The 19750-nt window shown below is 50.7% G+C and overlaps 1 protein-coding gene across 1 annotated transcript in view; it reads right to left on the bottom strand.

Annotated features, from left to right (window-relative positions):
* Positions 1-19750, bottom strand: part of LOC116951955 (AP-1 complex subunit mu-1) — a 36593-nt gene continuing 16843 nt past the window's right edge. Inside the window, exons 5-12 of the mRNA XM_032970876.2 lie at positions 19285-19432; positions 18696-18822; positions 16813-16955; positions 12759-12830; positions 11880-12038; positions 8066-8191; positions 7139-7214; positions 1-5294 (exon numbers count right to left, since the gene is read on the bottom strand). Coding sequence (XP_032826767.1) covers positions 5272-5294; positions 7139-7214; positions 8066-8191; positions 11880-12038; positions 12759-12830; positions 16813-16955; positions 18696-18822; positions 19285-19432 — 874 coding nt within the window. The 3' untranslated portion in view covers positions 1-5271. The remainder of the gene's footprint in view (positions 5295-7138; positions 7215-8065; positions 8192-11879; positions 12039-12758; positions 12831-16812; positions 16956-18695; positions 18823-19284; positions 19433-19750) is intronic.

Consider the following 19750-nt stretch of genomic DNA (forward strand, 5'->3'; position numbering starts at 1 on the left):
TAATGCGGCCAAAACAAAAAAGAAGACATTTATTTCCAGTACTCCTGTTCAGTACTGCACGCCTGCGGCTACGAAACGGGTAACACTGCGCGTCAATGACTTTCCGGTTGGGGAAAATGCTTTCGTCGGCCGGAGTTACAACAACAACAAAAATATGCATTCAGTTTGTAAGAGAGAAGCATGGTGCAGGCCTGGGGTCCCACCGTCAGCGGAGCTACACACGTGGCCCCGAGCAGGCACGGTCCAGGACCCCAGATGTGTAACGGTAACGGTGCAGCCCTGGCATTACTCGTCTGTGCCACTCCCTGCGGGGCCTACCACGGAGAGGGCCTTCAAGTAAAGCCCTTCCATAGAGGGTGTCTGGTCTACTCTTCCACGCTGGGCAGACTGCGGCGCCACCCACTCATCCAGCAGGATGGACGGATGTGGGGGGGGGGGGGGGGTAGATTTAGAAACCCAGTTAAAATAAACCCGGTTATCATTATTTCTCAAAATGTTGCATGGAGGTGGCTTATTTTGCTTAAAACGGTTTGGTCAAAGCCATTTATTTAAACCGACTTATTTTCTCATGTAAACGGCGATGTAACATAAATAGATCTTCTCCAAAACGCAAATATGTAGACATTAAAAAATTGCAAACGATATTTGTCTTTAGCCGGTGTTCACGAAGCCGTTCGTACGAACGCGACGCCAGAATCACAGCCGCAGCCTTCACCCCGTTGTCAAACGGAAGGGCCGCGCCGATCGTCGTCCCGAAGCATCTCTCGTGAGATGAGCAGAGCATCGAGCCAAGTGGCATCACTTCCTGCGACGTCTCCTACCGGTGAAATGTAAATAATTAAAAACCGATGGAATCAAGGCGTCAAGCCATATATGACATCATCATCCTCATCATCCCCGATTGACCACGTAGGTAAAGATAGGCGGGGATTTTATATTGTCCGGTTCACTTACACAGCAGGGGCATCCCGAGGGCGCACAACTTGATATGTTTAAGAAGCAAATGCAATTGAAGTGACCCTCAGCAGCAGTTCTGTGATGTCATCTTCCGGTGGCCGTTCTTTAACGGGGAAGGTGGTGGTGACGTCACAATGCATTCCGTAGGGCGGGGGGGGGGGGGGGTGACGTCACACTGCTTTCTATGAGGGTTCCGAATGGAAATCTCTTCGCCTTGTGTTTTTTTTACAGAAAGCGCAGAAACCCCAGAGCGGGCCTTGGCTTATTTTTGTTTTTAGGGCGGCAATTATCAAAGATAAAGGGCCCTGTGGTGTCTCTCCACACGTGAACGTTGTTAAAACGTCACCCACAGCCTCACGGTGGTCAGCCCTTAAGTCGCGAAAGACAACAACAACAACCTGTTTTTTTCATCTCGTAATGGAAACACAGAGGCAGTGTTGTACGGCTGTTTGATGTAAATCTGAAGCTTTGTTAAATGGGCGAGTACAAATATATTTGTTTCACGTCGCCAGAGCTATAAACACAGACGATGGTGGAACGCTCCCCCCCCCCCCAACGCTTGTTAGTACGTCACAAATGCTGTTGGCACCGGAGCGTCTTCCCTTCCACGCACATTTAAGGCCCCCCCCTCTTTTAATCAACCCACTGTTTGGTTCAAGGACTCGTCCACCCGCACTCCGGCACGCCACGTTGATCGTGGACGGGTTTGTTGCCTGACCGTACTTCATCACGCTGGCCAGAGGGGAGTTGGTGAAGGCGGGAAGTACAAGTGTGAGAGCATAGAAGTATGGCACAGCAAATGGATTTTGTTGCTCCCCACTACTATGCGTGGTGATCCGCCCCCGAAAGCACTATCCAGGCTCAAACCCTGCTCAGCTTCCGAGATCTGACGAGATCGGGCAAAACACCACCAAATTCTCGGTAAGAGAGAAGACTTGGCGTGGCGTAATTTCCACACATGTTAAATACGCCGCCGTAGACGCGTTACCGGAACATGTTCATCTAAGGCCATGTAAAATTACACTTTCTCAACACCGCTTCAAAACGCACGCCGCTCAACCCAGGGCACAAAACCTAAGTTGTGTAACGGCAAGACAGGAGCTGTTTTGATTATCGATCGTTTTCCCTTGAAAGGAGCCGCGAAACCACGCAATGTTTTGTGCGAAGCCCTTGGTGAATGGTGCGACCGTTTCGTGAGCAACGCCGTTGCATTTCAACGATGGAAATGAGCATTTGTGTTGGTTTTTTTTTGTTTGTCGGCATTTCTTTTGTACAGCGCTCTCTCTTGACTACATCCCCCACCCCTCCCCCGCTCAAAGAGTGATGGGTAGCACATACGGGCTTTTAATTTCAGCCTGGTCTGCCCAGGGTGTCGGGAACCCCGGAAAATATTCCCGCATCGAGCACGCCGCATGCATGATGTGCATCGCTGCGGCGGCTGGGTCACGCAAACATTTCAGAAGACATTAAGCCCCGTGACAGAAGACGAAAAAACGATTTGCGTGAACTGTAAACGATCGATGCGTGTTGTAGCGAGCGTCAGAATCCGTCAGATTACATCGATAGGGACCACGCGGGAAAAATACCACCCTCCACCCCGTCGTCGCTGTGCAAACGAGCAGACAGCCACCCCTTCTAATGCGGCAGGAGCAACGCGTAATGGTTTAGCATACGGCACGCCACAGCTGGCACGCGAGGCTGTAACGGCATGGCTCAAAGGTTTGGCCCGACACCTCGTTGAAGAGACAATGCTGTGCGCTCAACCGATAGGTTCATTACTGCGGTATCGACTGGCAATGTTGTTTCGGCGGTTCGTTAAAACGGCGCGTACTTCCACGCGCTGTTGCGAGCCGCTCGAATCGAAAAAACACTTTCACCGGCCCGTACGAAATGTAACATCATCTCCAGACGACAGACAACAGACAACGGGACTGAAGCTCGGCGTAAAAAAGTTAAGCCTTCGCTTTCCGTACAAAGTTAAATAAAATAAACAGACGAACCCTCGGCGGGATAAACCCGCAATCGGGTCTCTCGAAAACGAAAATCGAATTCTACGCGACAATACTGACTCCTTGGCGGTATCGGGGGGGGGGGTTCCCTACACCCGCCTGCTACAAACATTTTACACTTTTTACTCAACAACTGCAACAAGGACAACACTTAAATGGGGAAAACGATGACCAACTCACACGCACGCACAGGTGGACCGCGGCTCAGAGACCCACACGCACACACACACATAGATAGATCGGTGGCCACTGTGTTACTACACACACGCACACTTCATTGGCAAGGTGAGTTTCACAGCAAGACGTGGGGGATGGGGGGACAAAAGTAGTCCATGGGCCCAAACCCAATATTTCACCTGTTCGTACAAGTTATTTCACCTGTTCGTACAAGTTATTTCACCTGTTCGTACAAGTTATTTCACCTGTTCGTACAAGTTATTTCACCTGCTCGTACAAGTTATTTCACTTGTTCGTACAAGTTATTTCACCTGTTCGTACAAGTTATTTCACTTGTTCGTACAAGTTATTTCACCTGTTCGTACAAGTTATTTCACCTGTTCGTACAAGTTATTTCACCTGTTCGTACAAGTTATTTCACCTGTTCGTACAAGTTATTTCACCTGTTCGTACAAGTTATTTCACCTGTTCGTACAAGTTATTTCACTTGTTCGTACAAGTTATTTCACCTGTTCGTACAAGTTATTTCACTTGTTCGTACAAGTTATTTCACCTGTTCGTACAAGTTATTTCACCTGTTCGTACAAGTTATTTCACCTGTTCGTACAAGTTATTTCACCTGTTCGTACAAGTTATTTCACCTGTTCGTACAAGTTATTTCACCTGTTCGTACAAGTTATTTCACCTGTTCGTACAAGTTTCGTAGGGTGGCACAGTGTTAAGACTTGGGTTCGCAGTGGTAAAACTTGGGTTCGATTCTCGACACAGGTGATGATGATGATGACTACCTGTGTGGAGTTTTTAGGAGTTATTTTGTATATACTCCCCCTGTTATGCATGGGGTTTCCTCCAGGTTCCCGTAGCTATGAAAAAAAAACACACATCCAGTGTAACTGATTTCATCCAAACATCGCAATGCTGATAAATTACTCAATTGAGGCTACACAAAGCAGCAGCAGCAGCAGCAACGTCGCCCCCAACTTTGAAACCTTGTCAAGGACCCTCTTGAAAAAAAATAAACGTCCTGAGACTCGGTGAGGCTTTCATGGGCAAACAAACGAAATGATAATTATAATAATGGTGTCATCTGTGATGGCAAAGCTAGAGTTGGACCAACATCTTTAAATGGCCAATAAGAGTGAATGTTGCAGTAGCCCCGTGTACCGAGTACGACGTTATTACACAATCAATTGTTATTATATCGTATAACGATCTTGATATCACCGAATATTTTCCACCACTACTGGTACCCAAATCCGCTCTGGCCTGGCCCATGGAGTAAAGGTGGTCTTGGCGAGACGCTGACCGCCTGGATTGGGAAGCTACCCCGTGCCACTCGAGATCCCATGACCAGCCCGGGTTGCCCGTGTCAATAAACCCCGACCCGTCTCGCACAGCCACATCATCATCATGAAAACAGAGACAAAGAAATTCCTTTTTGTTGGGCAGCGCTCACACCCTATTGGCAGCCGCAAAGCTGGGCGAGTGAAGATTCCACATTTCTGGTGACAATCGACGAGATCCGGTTGTCTCCCTGCGGCGCAAAACCACGGTGGCCGGCATCCCACAGAGGCAGTAGGTCAACACGTCCGGCAATACATTTCGGGGGCAAGTACGGCGCCTTAAACGAGACCCGGCACGGAGAGGGAGGCGGGGTTTTGTCTGGCAACTCCGACCTTCGGGGGACTCGACCGACGGGGCTACGACGACCGCCATCGGAACGTGACCTCTAAACTCTTGGCAGTACCGGAATTTGAAATGAAGTGCGGGGAGAGGTACGGGACGATGGGGGCGGAGGGGGGGGGGGCACAGGAGCAGCTTTGCCTCGCTCATCCCCGGCAGACGAGAAGCATCCGCAGGGAGCCACACGGTGGCAAGCAAGCGGCACGGGGGGACTGGGACCGTTACAGCAGCCCCCGGGGCGCGGGAGCTGACGAGTTGACGGACGGACGGATGGACGGGCGGTTTGGAAAAGCGGTGAGGCGGAGGGGAGTAGCTGGTGCTGGGGAGTGGAAGGACCGGTGTGCCGTCGCCACCGACCGAGCACCGACGTAGGAGGCGCGTCTCACGGCACCCTCCGTTATCGGCGTCGCAAACGGGAGCCAGCGTAACCGGGAACTCCGGCGCCTCAGTTGGTCCGGAGCTGGTAGTCTGGTGCAACAGTGACAATGCGGAAGGATGCAGTAAAATACAAATTCGATGTGCAGAGTCAATAAATGCACCCGCATCTCCAGACGCTGTACAGAAACGCGTGAACGTATTCATTTTGTAGAGAGAGGTAGTCACTCATAGGCAGAGGGGGAAAAAAAGGGAGTTCTTGAACCTAGACTTGGGAGCAGGGAGTCAAGCAGCAAGGATGGTCGGGAGAATAGAGTTTCAGGTTCTGGGGAGCAGCAGAGGAGAATGAGCGACCTCCCCACAGAGCGAAGGTCGACCGGAGGAGGCATCAACAGAAAGCCGTGGTTGCCGGAGCGGAGAAAGCACGCGGAGGGGAATAGAGCGAGAGGGGTGAGGAGAGTGACAGTGAAGAGGAGCACGGAGAGCCGACAAGAGTGAGAAGAGGTGATGTTTACCAAGTGACATCTGCAAGTCAGCTACTGTGCAGCTTATGGCAGGGTTTCCCAAACCATGGTGTCATGAATACCGGAGGGGTCGTCTTATAGAGGCCCGTTAAGGGTCGTCAAGGGGGGCCTCACGTTGCAGCCGGAGCGAGCGGCGAATTAAAAATAACATGGCATGGGGAATCTCCAGAGAGGCAACGGGCTTTGAAGGGTGGTGTGAGTTACAAGTGTTCTGGGAAACCCTGGCGTACTCTAAAACGCATGCTACTTGTGTACATGTACGCCACGCCCAAAACAAACTAAAACCGTTACTGGATATTTTTTTTTATTTGCTCCGTTTGGGGAAAACACTTATTTTCAGATGCATGCCATGGTTAGAAATTGTTGTCGAGAAACGGCCCTATTTTGCTGGGCTTAAACGCAGCAAAAACAAGTAAAAAAAAATTCACTTTGCCCAATTTGATTCCGATTGTGCCATCGGCGTCACGCCGTGAGGCGAGGCCTCCGTTCGGATCCCTCGCGGAGGCCAGTGCCACGCTGCGTGCCAGCCAACGGCCCAAATAAGCAGATTATAGTCAGGAGGTGCCCACCGAAGATTAGTGGGATGAAAGCAACACACACGAGAGGGAGAGAGAGAGAGCTGCAAACAAGATGTACAGATCAGCGGCCACATGCAGGAACGTTAAGACGCAACAATGCAACAAAACCCACGAGGCACAACGCTGTCCGTTCACGTAATACATGACGTCACGTGGTTTACCCGCAGTAAAGAAATAACGATTGCCAACAGATTTCAGCGGTATGCTATTAGTAATGGTATACTAGCAGCTCGCGTGTCCTACTCCCTCCCACTTGACGCACCCTCCAGCTAACTACCCGGCCAGCCAGCAAAAACTTTTTGTCGAATATAATGTGAGAGCATGACAGTGAATCCCATTTGTTTGGGATACACGACCGAGGTTGGAGGCTGACCTGGTCAAGGGGAGGGAGAAGCGTGACGTCAGCGCTTACGAACCTGGCTCAATGCCAGTGGGAAGCGGGTGCCGTCATCATCACGCAAGCCAGAAATCCAGCCTGCAAACCTTTTTCTAACATTGTAAGACGATAACAATAGTTATATTTATGATGGGCATTGTGTAAATGCCTCGACAAATCAAAACGCCTGAACGTCACATCTCATCTCCAAACATTCGAAGGGGTTACCCCCCTCCCCCCCTCCCCAGTGACAGCCGTCGCTTTTCTGTGCCATTGTGACCCAACACCGGCCTGCAAGTGGGCATTCAGCCTGCCAGTGCAATAATTGCTGTGTGTGTGTGTGTACGTACGTTGAACTTATTTTGCACCGTACACAGCCAACCGTGCTATCCCGATGGAGTAAATTGTAACGTGATTATAATCATTCCGGGGCTGCTTCAGGGCAAGTGGCTCTCTCACCTCCGTTTTGCGTGATGTAGCGCACCCACGGCAGGGCCTGGTACCCACTCTTTTCGATGATCTTCAAGTATCGCACCTGGGGATGCGCACAAACAACAACAACAACAACAACAAACTAAAAAGAACGATTCAGCACAGTAGACTGTTGAGGCGAGTCCTGTTCGTGAAACCCCTACTACTGAGGGCAGCGGATAACAGGAATCTGAAATATTGTACACGGGTCGCAGAAAATTGAAGAAAAACACCCGCACATTGCATAATGAAGTAACGGGAAGGGTGTGTGCTTGGAATTACTGAGAGACAGACAGGAAGACGTGCATTAGACAACGTCACGTTGAATGTAAAGAAAAGTAAGTGGGCTTGGATAGAACACGTCATGGTTAGGGAGGGACAATGGGCCGGTGGTAAAGTCTTTGATGGTCAAAGGGGAGAACAGGCCAGACAGGACGTTAACCGAGGACAGATTGAGAGATGAAAGCAGCTTTTGCGCAGGAGCTTGACGGATTGTCGCGTCGTGGAGAACATGAGAGATCACACGATGGCTGGGGGAGGCATTCATCCAGCAGCAGAGACCATGGCTGTTGCACCGTGCGGCTGTTTCCATCCCGCATCGTTACGCTTTTAGGGGGCTTCCCACCTTCAGGAGGTGACATGTCGGGATTGCCATCATTTTTATAGGGCCCCCCCTGCCCCCGAGTACCAAACCACAAAAATAGGGCAATTGATTACAGACATCGGTCGACTAAATCGACCGATAAGTTTCGGCGTTTCCGCTCCACTCGCTGGGGGGAGCTTCTTCAAGCGTTCCCGAGAGCTGTACACATTCACGAGCGTGAAAACCTACGCAGCCAAATCGACCGATCGTCACGGTCCTATGGTAGACGCACAACACTGCGGAATAACCCCCGCTGGACAGAGGGGCTGTACCTGTATGCCCGACGTGGTGAAGTATGGGATCTCGAACTTGACCGTGATGGGCGGCTTCCCCTCCTGCACCTCGCTCTCAACGCTCGGAAGGCCGAAGTGAGCACGCATCAGGAACTCCTTGCCGCCCTGATAGATGTAATGCACGCACGCACGCAAAATCTCGCAGGATATCGGAGCAAAGCGTCATTTGCGAGCGCCTGAAACGAAAACTTTTTAAAACTATTTTTTATTTTTACCAGGTAAGACCCACTGAGCTATACAGCTCTTTTTTCAGAAGCGACCTGGCCATCACAATTGCTGGCTAAATGATGTGGCTTATCACGTGGAAATTTATAGCGGCCAAATACTCTAAACGCACGTTTCTAAACGTGGGGGGGGGGGGGGGGGAAACCGGAGGACTCGGGAGTAAAATCCACGCGACCGCGGGGAGAACATGCAAACTCCAAATTTACCAGGCGTAAGGTTCTAGATCGAATGCACGACCTCCTCTATACCAGCCGAGGCAGCTAACGTCTTGCCACCGCAGCAATCTATTTTAGACAGGCATGGCACATGTAGGGGTGGTGACCCCACCAAGAAGGCAGACACACGCGCATCGCCGAGTCACCACTCCCCACACAAACATCACCAGGGTTACACAAAACCACTGGTCGCACAGCAGTGTGCCACTGTTCACCACACAACCCCCATCCCCATGAGCTGATTTTACCACAGACAACAACAACAACCGCCATTCGCCACTAAGTGGCGGTGACGTCACCACGACGCTTGTGCCAGGCTATGTGCACCCTGAGGCCACGTGAAGTGTCGAACGCCCGCTGGCAGGCGGTCACGGGGCAGACCCAGGTGCCACGGGTCGACTGACTGAGATGACTGGCTGATGCACCACCTGTGCCCCCTACTGTGCCAACCTGCTGTGCTTTAGCCACCCGGCGCTCCGCTCGTTGTTCTGAGCGTCGCTCCTCCGCCCTCCGTTGTTGTTGGAGGGCGACTGCCTCCAACTGCCCAGTAGCATCCTTCACGAGCCTCCTCCACAGAGGCCGATCTTGACACCGCTGGTACCAGTCATCGGCAAGTCCACTCAGCTCCACGTCCTCCTGTACCACATCACTCCATCTCTTCTCTAGCCCGTGCCGCGCCCGCTTAGCCCCCTCAATCCGGCCAAACAAAAGCTGTTTCGGCATGCGGTGGCTGGGCATGCGGGCTACATGACCCAGCCATTGCAGCCTTGCCTGCCGGAGGAGCTCACCGATGGGACCCTGCCCAGATCTTTCAAGGATTTGTGAGCTCCTCACACAATCCAGTCTGGTTAAACCCAGGATGGATCGTAGGCAGGCCAGCCTAAATGTTTCTAACCGGCGAAGATGTTCCATTAGGGGGGTCCACGTTTCGCAAGCGTAGAGAAGGGAGGGAATGACCGTGGCCGAGAAGACCTGAAGCTTAGTGCGGAGCGACAGACCAGGTAGCTTCCACACAGCGTTACGCAACCGATGAAAAGATATTGCCGCTCGACTGATTCGGAGTGAGACCTCTGCTGTTAAACTGGAGCCATTCATAAGCACACTGCCCAGGTATGGGAAACTCTCCACTCTCTCCACAACTGCCCCATCACCGATTGGGAGTTGTGGGGGTGGAGTGTCCGATGGTACAAAATACCCAGGCAGGTGCTTAGTTTTGGTGGGGCTGATGGTAAGGCCCCACCTCTTAGTGGCACGCTCCAGTCTCAGCAGCAGCGTCTCCAACTCCTCCTCTGACTGAGCAGCTATTACCAAATCATCAGCATACATAACGTGGTTGAGCAATAGGGAGCCATCCCTTGACCGCACCCGGGCATCGATTAGCCTCCCATTATATCTGTACCATATGGAGATTCCCCCGGTACAGCTATTGAAGGCTTCACGAACTACGTGGTCAAAATAGATGTTAAATAATGTGGGAGCCAGAGGACATCCCTGTCGCACCCCAAGGTGTACAGGGAATGGCTCTGACTCCCGGCCACGTAGTTTTACCTGGGCCCGCTCACCATCATGAAGGTCCTTAATGATCGTGAGCAGAGGGTCAGGTACTCCAAAAGCACGAAGAACGACCCAGAGCCCAGGCCTACTGATGGTATCATAGGCCTTGACCAGGTCAATAAAGCAGAGATGTAGGTCTTGTTGGAATTCCCTACACCTCTGCTGTAGCAGACGGACAGAAAATATGGCATCTGTGCAGGACCGCCCTTTCCTGAAACCGCATTGGGGCTCCGCAAGCCTCTCCTCAGCGTGCCTGGCAAGGCGATGCTGAATAATCCTTGCCAGGACCTTTCCCGGCACACTGAGGAGTGAGATGCCCCTGTAGTTGTTACAGTCTGTGCGGTCCCCCTTCTTAAAAAGGGGGACCACCAGGGCATCCTTCCAATCCTGCGGAACCCGTCCAGTGGTCCAGACTGTTGTTATGATGTCATATAGGGCAGTCTGTGCACAAACGCCACCCTCCCTCAGCATTTCGCTTGGGAGATCATCTCTGCCCGCTGCCTTTCCTGGTCTCAGACTCCGGATCGCCTTCAATACTTCCTCAGCAGATGGCACCTCAGCCAGCCACTCACAGGGGGTGACTTCTTCCAATATTTGAGGCACCGCAGCCTCAGCAGGGTCATCCTCACTTTGTGCCACAATGTTTTCCTGGCTGAGGGATTTTCCCTCCCCCAGGACCTCACAGAAATGCTCAGCAAATCTGCGAACCTGTTCCTGGGGGTCGGAGATTGGATCACCGTTTTTTTCCCTAATGATGGTAATAGGTGTGGCGCTGCAGGTTACTTTTTTGATGGAGTTAAATAGAGATTTGTGATCACGGGCCACTGAGGCAGACAGACACACACACACACACCCATTCCACCCCTCCTCACAAACACACACACACCCCTCTATAATATTACTACCACACTCTCGCACCAACACGCCACTCTTCACACACACACACACTCAAACCGCTAGGACACTACAATTCACACTCGCGCGCCACTAACATCAACGGCCTTTATAGTCAATCCACTGCTGAATGAAGACGGCCTTCCCATGCTGTGCAGATCACGGAGGTCCCTTGACCTAACTCCAGCACGCTGGTCAGTATAGGTTGGTAAAGGCAGCGAACATTGGGCGGTGAAGCATTGGTAAATTCCAATGGATTTTGTTGCACTGCCCTCTGCTGACAACAAAGCACCACAACACCAGGAACGCTAACACAATACACAGACACAACAAGCCGCTATTCGCCACAAAGTGGCAGTATTGTTACCATAGCGCTTGTGCCAGGCTAAGGTGCACTTTGAGGCCATGCGATGTGTCGAGGACTCGCTTGCAGGAGGGCTTGGGACAGACTCGGGGGGGGCCATGTGCCACCCTATTGTGCTAACTTTCTGTATTTTATCCACCCGGCATATAATGCCACTCTTTACAGAACATCATAGCAAGTGCTGTTAGCGAGCACCCATTAAGGCTGGCACAGCACACAAGGGGCGGGTAGCTAACACCATGCCCGGCCGCCGATGCTGACACACCACACAAGGTACTCATTTAATGCCGAGTCCACCTCGGAGAGGCGCAGCCCCGCCCACCACCCCCCCGCCCACCACTCCCCCCCCCCCCGCCCACCACTCCCCCCCCCCCCCGCCCACCACCCCCCCCGCCCACCACCCCCCCCCACCCACCACCCCCCTCCCCCGCCCCCTGGACCGGTTCAAACATCCACCACTGCTCATCTCCCGACGCACGCTCGAGACGCGCGTGCAAATCCACGTTGCACCGACTCAAAGAGGCGGTTGCTCGCGTCGTACCGGGAAGGACTTGACAGACCAGAGGATGGAGCTGGTCTCAGGGACCCACTTGATGGTCCCCACGCTGGTCTTGAACTTGGGCGAATCTGCGTCGTTGGGCACGGGGATCTGGATCTCCACGTTGCTCGCCGTCGAGCGCCGCTTGAACTGGCTCTTGGCCTGCGCAAGCGGAGCCAGCAAAAGGCAGCCCTTGTCAATCATTGGCCGCTAGCACAGCGGTCAAAGCGTTGATTGACCCATTTCCCCATTCCCATGAGATACGTGTAGGTTATCGAAAAAATACTTTATTGATATCGAGGCTCCCATGAGGCCATGCGGTGAGGGTGCCTACTGGACATCTGTGATAAAAAAAAGCTTCGTAGCTCATCAGGTAGCTCCAGTATAAATATTCCGACGCTGCGTGGCACAGTTTGGCGCCAGCTATCATAGAGTGCAGTCGTGTCGCTGCAGTTCTCTGCGGTGAGTACGGCGCATTTAAAAACAACGGCACTACCGCTTGCGCGTTTCCAAGATTCAGCGGTGAACGGGACCCCACCTTGCACCTTGCAGTCGTCTCGGAATGGAAAAGGGTTCAAAAACAATTTTCTCGAGGCGCATTGGTTCAATGCCTTTCATGATCGACTTGATGCATTTCATTTCATAATTTTTATCGGAGTCCACCTTTAATCAGCACCCTCGGTGTACGTATTCTCTACAGCTCTCTCTTGAGAGTGGAGGCCTCTCCTGCCAGCAGTAGTGTAAAGTAAGCCATTTCAAGTAATTTCAAAACCCTTACCCTTACGATTATAATTATTAGCGTTCTCTGCTGCTAGCTTTGGGAATCCCTCCCTGCAAAATGGGGGGGAGGGGGTGGGTACAGTGGGGTAGCAACCGGCGTACCTTGATCATGATCTCCACGCGACTGTGGGAGTGTTTCTCAATCACGGACTCTATCCAGATGAGCGGTTTCACCTGAAACGGACGTTGATAAAAAATGTAACAAAAAAGTAAGATGAGAGAAAGTGGGCTGTTGAATTCCATTCCTGCAGAAGCTCCCAGCACATATGGAGCGAAACATCGGACGTCCAACATGCCAAACAACACGCGTTGCTACCGGCAAAAACACGGCGGTGCGCTGCACGGTGAAGTGCAGTGTGGCCCCTTGGTTATTCAAATATTCCCTCTACCCCCCACACACATACACCTGCTCTAACGGCCACGACCACGGTTCCCGTTCCTGTGAACGTCCACTCATCGATTCCTCCAGCCATGCATGTCGAGGGCTCGGCTCTCGACCAGACACCGACGGTTTCCTGTCATTCCACACGGTGTTTCAGCCACCACACACTCTGCGATGCATTTTCAAACCTAGATTTAAAAAAAAGTACTTCTTTAGAACTGCTTATTGTGTTTAGTTTGTTGTCCTTCCTCCCCCCCCCATCCCCCGCGCACCTCCGATTAGCACAGTTACGGTGCGACAGAAGCTCAACATAAATACATACCCGCACGTGCGATTAGCACGGTTGGCTACGCACGGTGCGAAGGAAGTTCAACATACACACACGTCACACTCACCGCTGCTTCTTCTCTCACGATGCTCCACTGTGGCATTCACTTTCATCGTCTACATTCCCCCACAAGTTCTGATAAAACCTTGCTCATTCCCACACACGTGTTAACTCTGATGTTGCACAGCGTTCTGTGATCCATGGATGAAGAGCACTGTGCAAGTCGAATGTATTATTCTCCGTTGCAACTTTAATGGTGCTGCTTGTTCATGGCCGCATGGAAATGTGGGGAACTATGGTGTATATGTCTTACGCGTACAGAGTGGCCACAAAGTCCCTTTGCATGAAATATTCGTTTTATCCACTGCATTTCCAGGTGAGGTTTCAACATGGCAGACATTCACGAGTTTATAATGGAGGGAAGGACGCGTTAACTGCACGCCGAGGATGGGGGGTAACACATGGAGCGATTCGAATAGACCAGGGGTGTCCAAACTACGGCCCGCGGGCCAACTGCGGCCCGCCATCCATTTTTAATTGGCCCGTATCAAAGTCTAAAAATATAATGGACTATGGCCCACTGTGTTGCACTTCTTAGTTTAAACACTGGGCGGCGCTATTGTCTTGAACAAGGCAGCGTCTCCACAAAGCAAGCAATCGAAGAAAAAATTTGCTCAGGGTCACCAGAAATGCCGGAACCGAAGAGACGCAAGATTGCAAGCGAGTGCAGAAAATTTCAGACTCGGTGGAAAAATTAATATTTTTTCATAGAAACCAAGGGGAAGTGTGTTTGTCTGATTTGTAATGAGAGTGTTGCCGTGATGAAAGAGTACAATGTACGACGGCATTATGAAACGAAACATCAGACCTTCACGTCCTACACTGGCGCCGAGCGGATAGAGAAGGTAAAGCAAATGGCAGCTAGCCTGCTAATGCAGCAGCAGTTTTTTTTTCCGTGCTAACAAAGCTCAAGAAAATGCAACAATAGCCAGTTATGAAGTAGCTCAACTCATTGCCCTACACGGGAAACCTTTCTCAGACGGTGACTTCATCAAACAGTGCCTCACTGAAATCGTGAGAATAATGTGCCCGGAGAAAATGCAGGATTTCAACGATGTTACTGTGTCCAGAAATACGGTTGTGCGGCGAATTGAAGACTTGTTGGCTAACTTAAAACAGCAAGTGTCAGATAAAGCTTGTGCTTTCGATTTTTACTCGATTGCATGTGATGAGAGCACAGATGCCACGGACACTGCACAGCTGTAAATTTTTTGCAGGGAGTTGATAATTTTTGCATTACGGAGGAGCTGCTTGATCTTCGGAGTCTAAAGGGGACAACTGGGAAGGACATGTTTGAAGCTGTGTCAGATGCAATTGACCAGGCTGGACTTAAATGGGACAAGCTGTGTGGTATTATAACGGATGGGGCTCCAGCAATGACAGGCGAGCGCAAAGGAACTGCCTCTATGGTGAGTGCCAAGGTGCGGGAGAGCGGAGGTGAGGCTGTCAAAATGCACTGTGTCATCCACCAATAAGCCCTCTGTACCAAGATAATCCAGCTTGGCGATGTGATGAACACAGTTGTGAAAACTGTCAACATAATTCGGGTACGAGGGCTTTACCACAGAGAATTTCAAGCGTTCCCCTCTGATGTCGATGTTGAATATGGGGGGGACCTACTCTACCATTCTGAAGTGCGCTGGCTCAGTCGCGGCTCCGTGCTGCAGCGGTTTTATTCCCCGAGATCAAAAATCGACAAGTTTTTGAAAGAAAAGGGCAGACCTCTCCATGAGATCAGTGACCCTTTATGGTTGGCAGACCTGGCTTTTTTAGTTGATCTCACTGATCATCTCAACACCCTGAACAAGAGACTACAAGGCAAAGGAGCAGCTGGTACCACAGCTGTATGCGCACATGAAAGCATTCCGTGCGAAGCTCCGTCTCTTCGAGTCACAACTGCGCAACTTCAATGTAGCGCACTTCCCCACGCTGACCGAAATGAAATGCGCATTTCCAAATGCCAAGCTCTCTGCAAAAATGGGAGAATATGTCTCTGTGACCACATCTCTCATGACAGAATTCAGTCAGCGCTTCCAAGATTTTTCTGTCATTGAGAAGGAGATCACACTGTTTGCGGCTCCGTTTTCAATGGATGCAAAAGAAGTGGAGGAGGGTCTGCAATTAGAACTGATCGAAATTCAGTGTGATGATTCTCTGAAGAATCAGCATTAGCTTCTCTCCCTACCTGACTTCTACCGGAGCTTTGAAAAGGCCAAGTTTCCTCTGATGAGACGCCACGCAAAACGAATGATGAGTCTGTTCGGCTCAACATACATCTGTGAGCAGACATTCTCTCTGTTAACGCTGAACAAAAGCAGGCTGAGAACCAGAACGACCGACAGCCATCTCCGTGACGTCCTTTGCATCTCAACCACCAAACTAACTTCTGCCCTGCCAGCTATCCTTCAGACCAAAGCGCAGCATCACTGCTCCCACTGAGTGCAAAATTCTTCCCATTACAGGTAAGTTAAAAATATACACACAGTTTTCATTTGTTAATAAGCCCAATTACTTAATGAATTCAGTCAATGAAAGTTGATGACAATTTTTTAACAAACGTTAGTTGATGTGTTAACAAGCCCAATAATTTATTTGTGTAATAAGCTTGAAATATCTACATCCCCTATTTCTCTTCTTGTCTCTCCCTTCATACAGGACAATGAAGGGGGATCAGCACCCTAAGAACCAATCTGAGGCTGTCACTGAGAGAATGACCTGCCAACCTTTTTGTAAAAAATAAAATGAAAATCTACTAATGGAGAGCTATGATGGAGGCTTTTTTTCTTCAAACATGTTCAATTATCAAACGTAATTTACCTGCATTTGATTGATTTTGCCAACATTAGTGCATAAGAAGTGAGGCAGTAACACCTCACGTCTAGTGAGTGGCCCAGTCTTTCGTACATTTTTCTGTATGTGGCCCTCGGGGAAGAAAAGTTTGAACACCCCTGGAATAGAGGCACGTCATTTATTTTTTTAATGCCGAGGGACTGCGGCGACTGCCCTGTATACATATACGGTAAAGCCTCGCAACACATTTCCGCTATAACGCAGTTCTTCCAACGCTTGTCATGCTACGCGGAACGCGCCCATTTAAATGTTGAACGCGCAACCGTTACAACACAGATTCCCGAGCGGTTGACGAACTGCTTTCTAAAGCTGCGCGGACGAGTGCTACGATACAGGACGTGGAACGATACAGTAGCGCGAGGGCATACCTTCAAAAATATTTGCCCCCGCAATCTCACGGTGTGCGTACATCGCATCTTGCCAAACTTTACTTTTTTTACACACGGCACTTTTCAGGAACGTATCTCCCTTGTTAAACGAGGGCTTACTCTGTGCGCGCGCGTGTGTGTGTGGGTATACAAAGGTTCCGGACTCACGTGCGTGTTGAGGCGGTAGCTCATGAGCTCGAACTCGCCGTCGGGAGGGATGAAGGAGATGGTGCGGTCATTCTCAAAGCGTGACAACCGAACGCACTGGTGGAACTTCACGTCCTCCAGCTCCACCGACTTGCTCTTACCCCCTGCGGGCAGCGACGAGTACGGGTATGAGGACACCAACCCCTCTCCCCCCCCAACCGTTAATGCCACTGGGGTGCGGTAATGAAGCACCAATTCATCGAACGAAAACGAATCCGCAATTCGACGTTCACGTGATCAACGCCGCTCGTGCTGCCGAATTCCTAGCGACAATCAACAACAATTTTATTTTATTTTAAACAACGCTGGCTGTCGCCTGATGAGGCTGCTTGTAATTACCGGGAAAAAAACGTCGTACTCCAATTGGAAATGTTGTGGGTTCACTCTCCAACACACCGGTGTGCTGAACTTGTAACGTTTTGTTTACGTGACAAGCCTTAATAAGAGGCCGTGTCGGGCGGCGGCGGGCTTAACACCACATGTATAGCCACGCGATCGAACCCAAAAAAACCCTCTTATGGATAACATCGGTCGCGAAAGTCTACGTGTGAAACGTTTTTTGTTTGCTTCATTTATTACGACAAGAACCCAGCACGGGGCGCGGGCAAAAGAAATTCCCGTGGGCCGAAGCCCGAAACAGAGTGCGTGCTCACACGGGTTTGTGGGGAACATTCGCAACTTGTGAATAGAGGTGAGCAGGGCTCCCCCATCGGGATTCACCGCGGCGTGCAAGCGTCGCGCTAACAAGCCGAGGCAAGCGAGCATTCCACTGCTCCTGAATAAAACATATTTGCGAGGCGACCAACACAGCACTCGGCGATGCCGATTAAAAAAAAAACATTGCCAGTTCGATCACAGCTGTGTCAGCCGAATGTTTTTATTTTTTTAAATGTATGTTTGCAAGCGGTCGCTGAGCACAGGCCCAAAGGCCCAAACCGTCAAGAGGCCAACAACAGCACGATCAAAGTGCGTAACGCGTAAGAGCCCGTGTACGTTTTTTGTTTTGTTTTAACGAGCGAGGTTATTACGAGGCTTGGGAAAAGGAGGCAGTGGGAGGGAATTCCCGGTGCAAGGGAAGAAGCAGAAGTGAAAGAGCCACGTTCAGATGAACGTGGCTCTTTCAGTCCAGCGCTGTCCTACCAGACAGTCTCGTCCCTTCACCTGATGAAGGCCGCTTGTGTTGTGGCCGAGACGTCGCGAGAATATTATTGTGTTATTTTATTTTATCAATTTATTATTTTATTCTCATTCTACGTGGTGACTTTACCGAAAGAACCAAAGAAGATGAATCATTGCAGTCACGAAAGCTTTAAATCGAAATTTAAAAGCAGAAGCGTTGCTGTAGCCTGCAGTGTGGTGGCGGAACACGGTGCGTGTGAGCCCGTACAGTCAGCCCGGTTGGATTGACGTTTCGCTCCATGCACCGGGAGCTTCCCGGGGAACAGAAACTCTCGCGCATTCAAGAGGTTTAAACGCCACTTAACTTTCGTTTCAGCCTCTGACATTCCGAATCTTATCGAGGAAGTAAAATTTCACTCCCCGGGTTTTATTCCGACTTCCTGGATGACGGTTTGACGTAGTTTCAAGCGAAACGCTGCGTCCAAGTGCTCAATTGGTTCGTGAGATTTTCTCAACTTACCGGTGAGCGAGACATAACAAATTAATACAACTACTTTGGTTTCATCACACCTATGTATTCATTAACATTACAAATGTTTTAATGACGGAGAAGCAAAGCGGTGCAAGGCTGCAGTAAGTGTTAAGAACCACCGATTAATAACAATGAACAGCACAAATTAAAAACCTAATGTTGACTACGAGTCGGGTCACACAAAGCCACTTACGTCCGGTATTTTCAAAGAGGACTTTGTCATTGAGTCCCAGACGCAGCTCGGGCATGCCCGACAGGAACACGCGCATCTTGATGCAGCCCACGATCTCGCTCCGCAGCACATTACCGTTGGCGCTCACCTGCTCGCACAAAAACCAAGCCATCCCGTTATTAACGTCACAACACCGCATCGTCGTCGTCATCCTCACCAGCAGCAGTCACGTGTCAATTCAATGATGGATGAAAGTTCTTCCCGAACCGCTGCCATCTCTCGCAATCTTGCGACGTAAAAATCCATCGAGCAACTGCACACGGTGCGACTTCTTGTGCCGTTCCACTCCTCGGCTCTCACTTCGTCTAATCGAGCCATTGTGCAACAAAAAAAAATGTAATCGGCGTATTCAGAATCAATTAATGTTTGGCAACGTGCAGCACGCGATGCAATAACGTCGCTAGAAATCGCCGAGCAGACGCTTGAAAGCACACAGTCTCTACCGCAAGCAAATGGTTACACAACCACTCGCAACCGGTTGCAGCGACATCCCCCACTTTGCCAAACATCGTCGATGGCGGCGCCGCCGCCGCCGCCGCCGCCGCCTCACCAGCAGATTAACGGACTCGATGACGTCCAGGAAGACCTCGTTCTTGCGGTACTTGATCCCCTCCGACCGCCACGACACCGCATTAGTGACGGTCGCGGGGAGCTGCGGGGCCCCGACCTCCAGCTTGTGCCCCTCCTGAGTGATGTACCTGTCAATCACGGGCAATAAGGCGCGTGCCAATGAGCCAGATGTGGACCAATCACAGCGATAGAGGGGCGGAGTCCCAGAGACCTCGGAGGCAGTGCAGTGTTATCAGCAGTGATCATGAAACGAAGTTGAACCCGGCACAGTGGAATTCTTTTCAGGAAGTTACGTCAACGCCACACGCGTGCACGCGCGCAAAAACCCAATCAGCCACAACTTCTTCTTTTAACTCGCCTGCTGCCATTGTTTTTACAACTACAACCAACTGTGTCTAGCTTCATTTATAAGAAATTGAGCCAAACTATGCTGCTATCGACTACGA

Source organism: Petromyzon marinus, chromosome 44, assembly GCF_048934315.1.
Source record: "Petromyzon marinus isolate PM22_M1 ecotype Great Lakes invasive population chromosome 44, UKy_Petmar_22M1.pri1.0, whole genome shotgun sequence".
NCBI classification, from domain to species: Eukaryota; Metazoa; Chordata; class Hyperoartia; order Petromyzontiformes; family Petromyzontidae; genus Petromyzon; species Petromyzon marinus.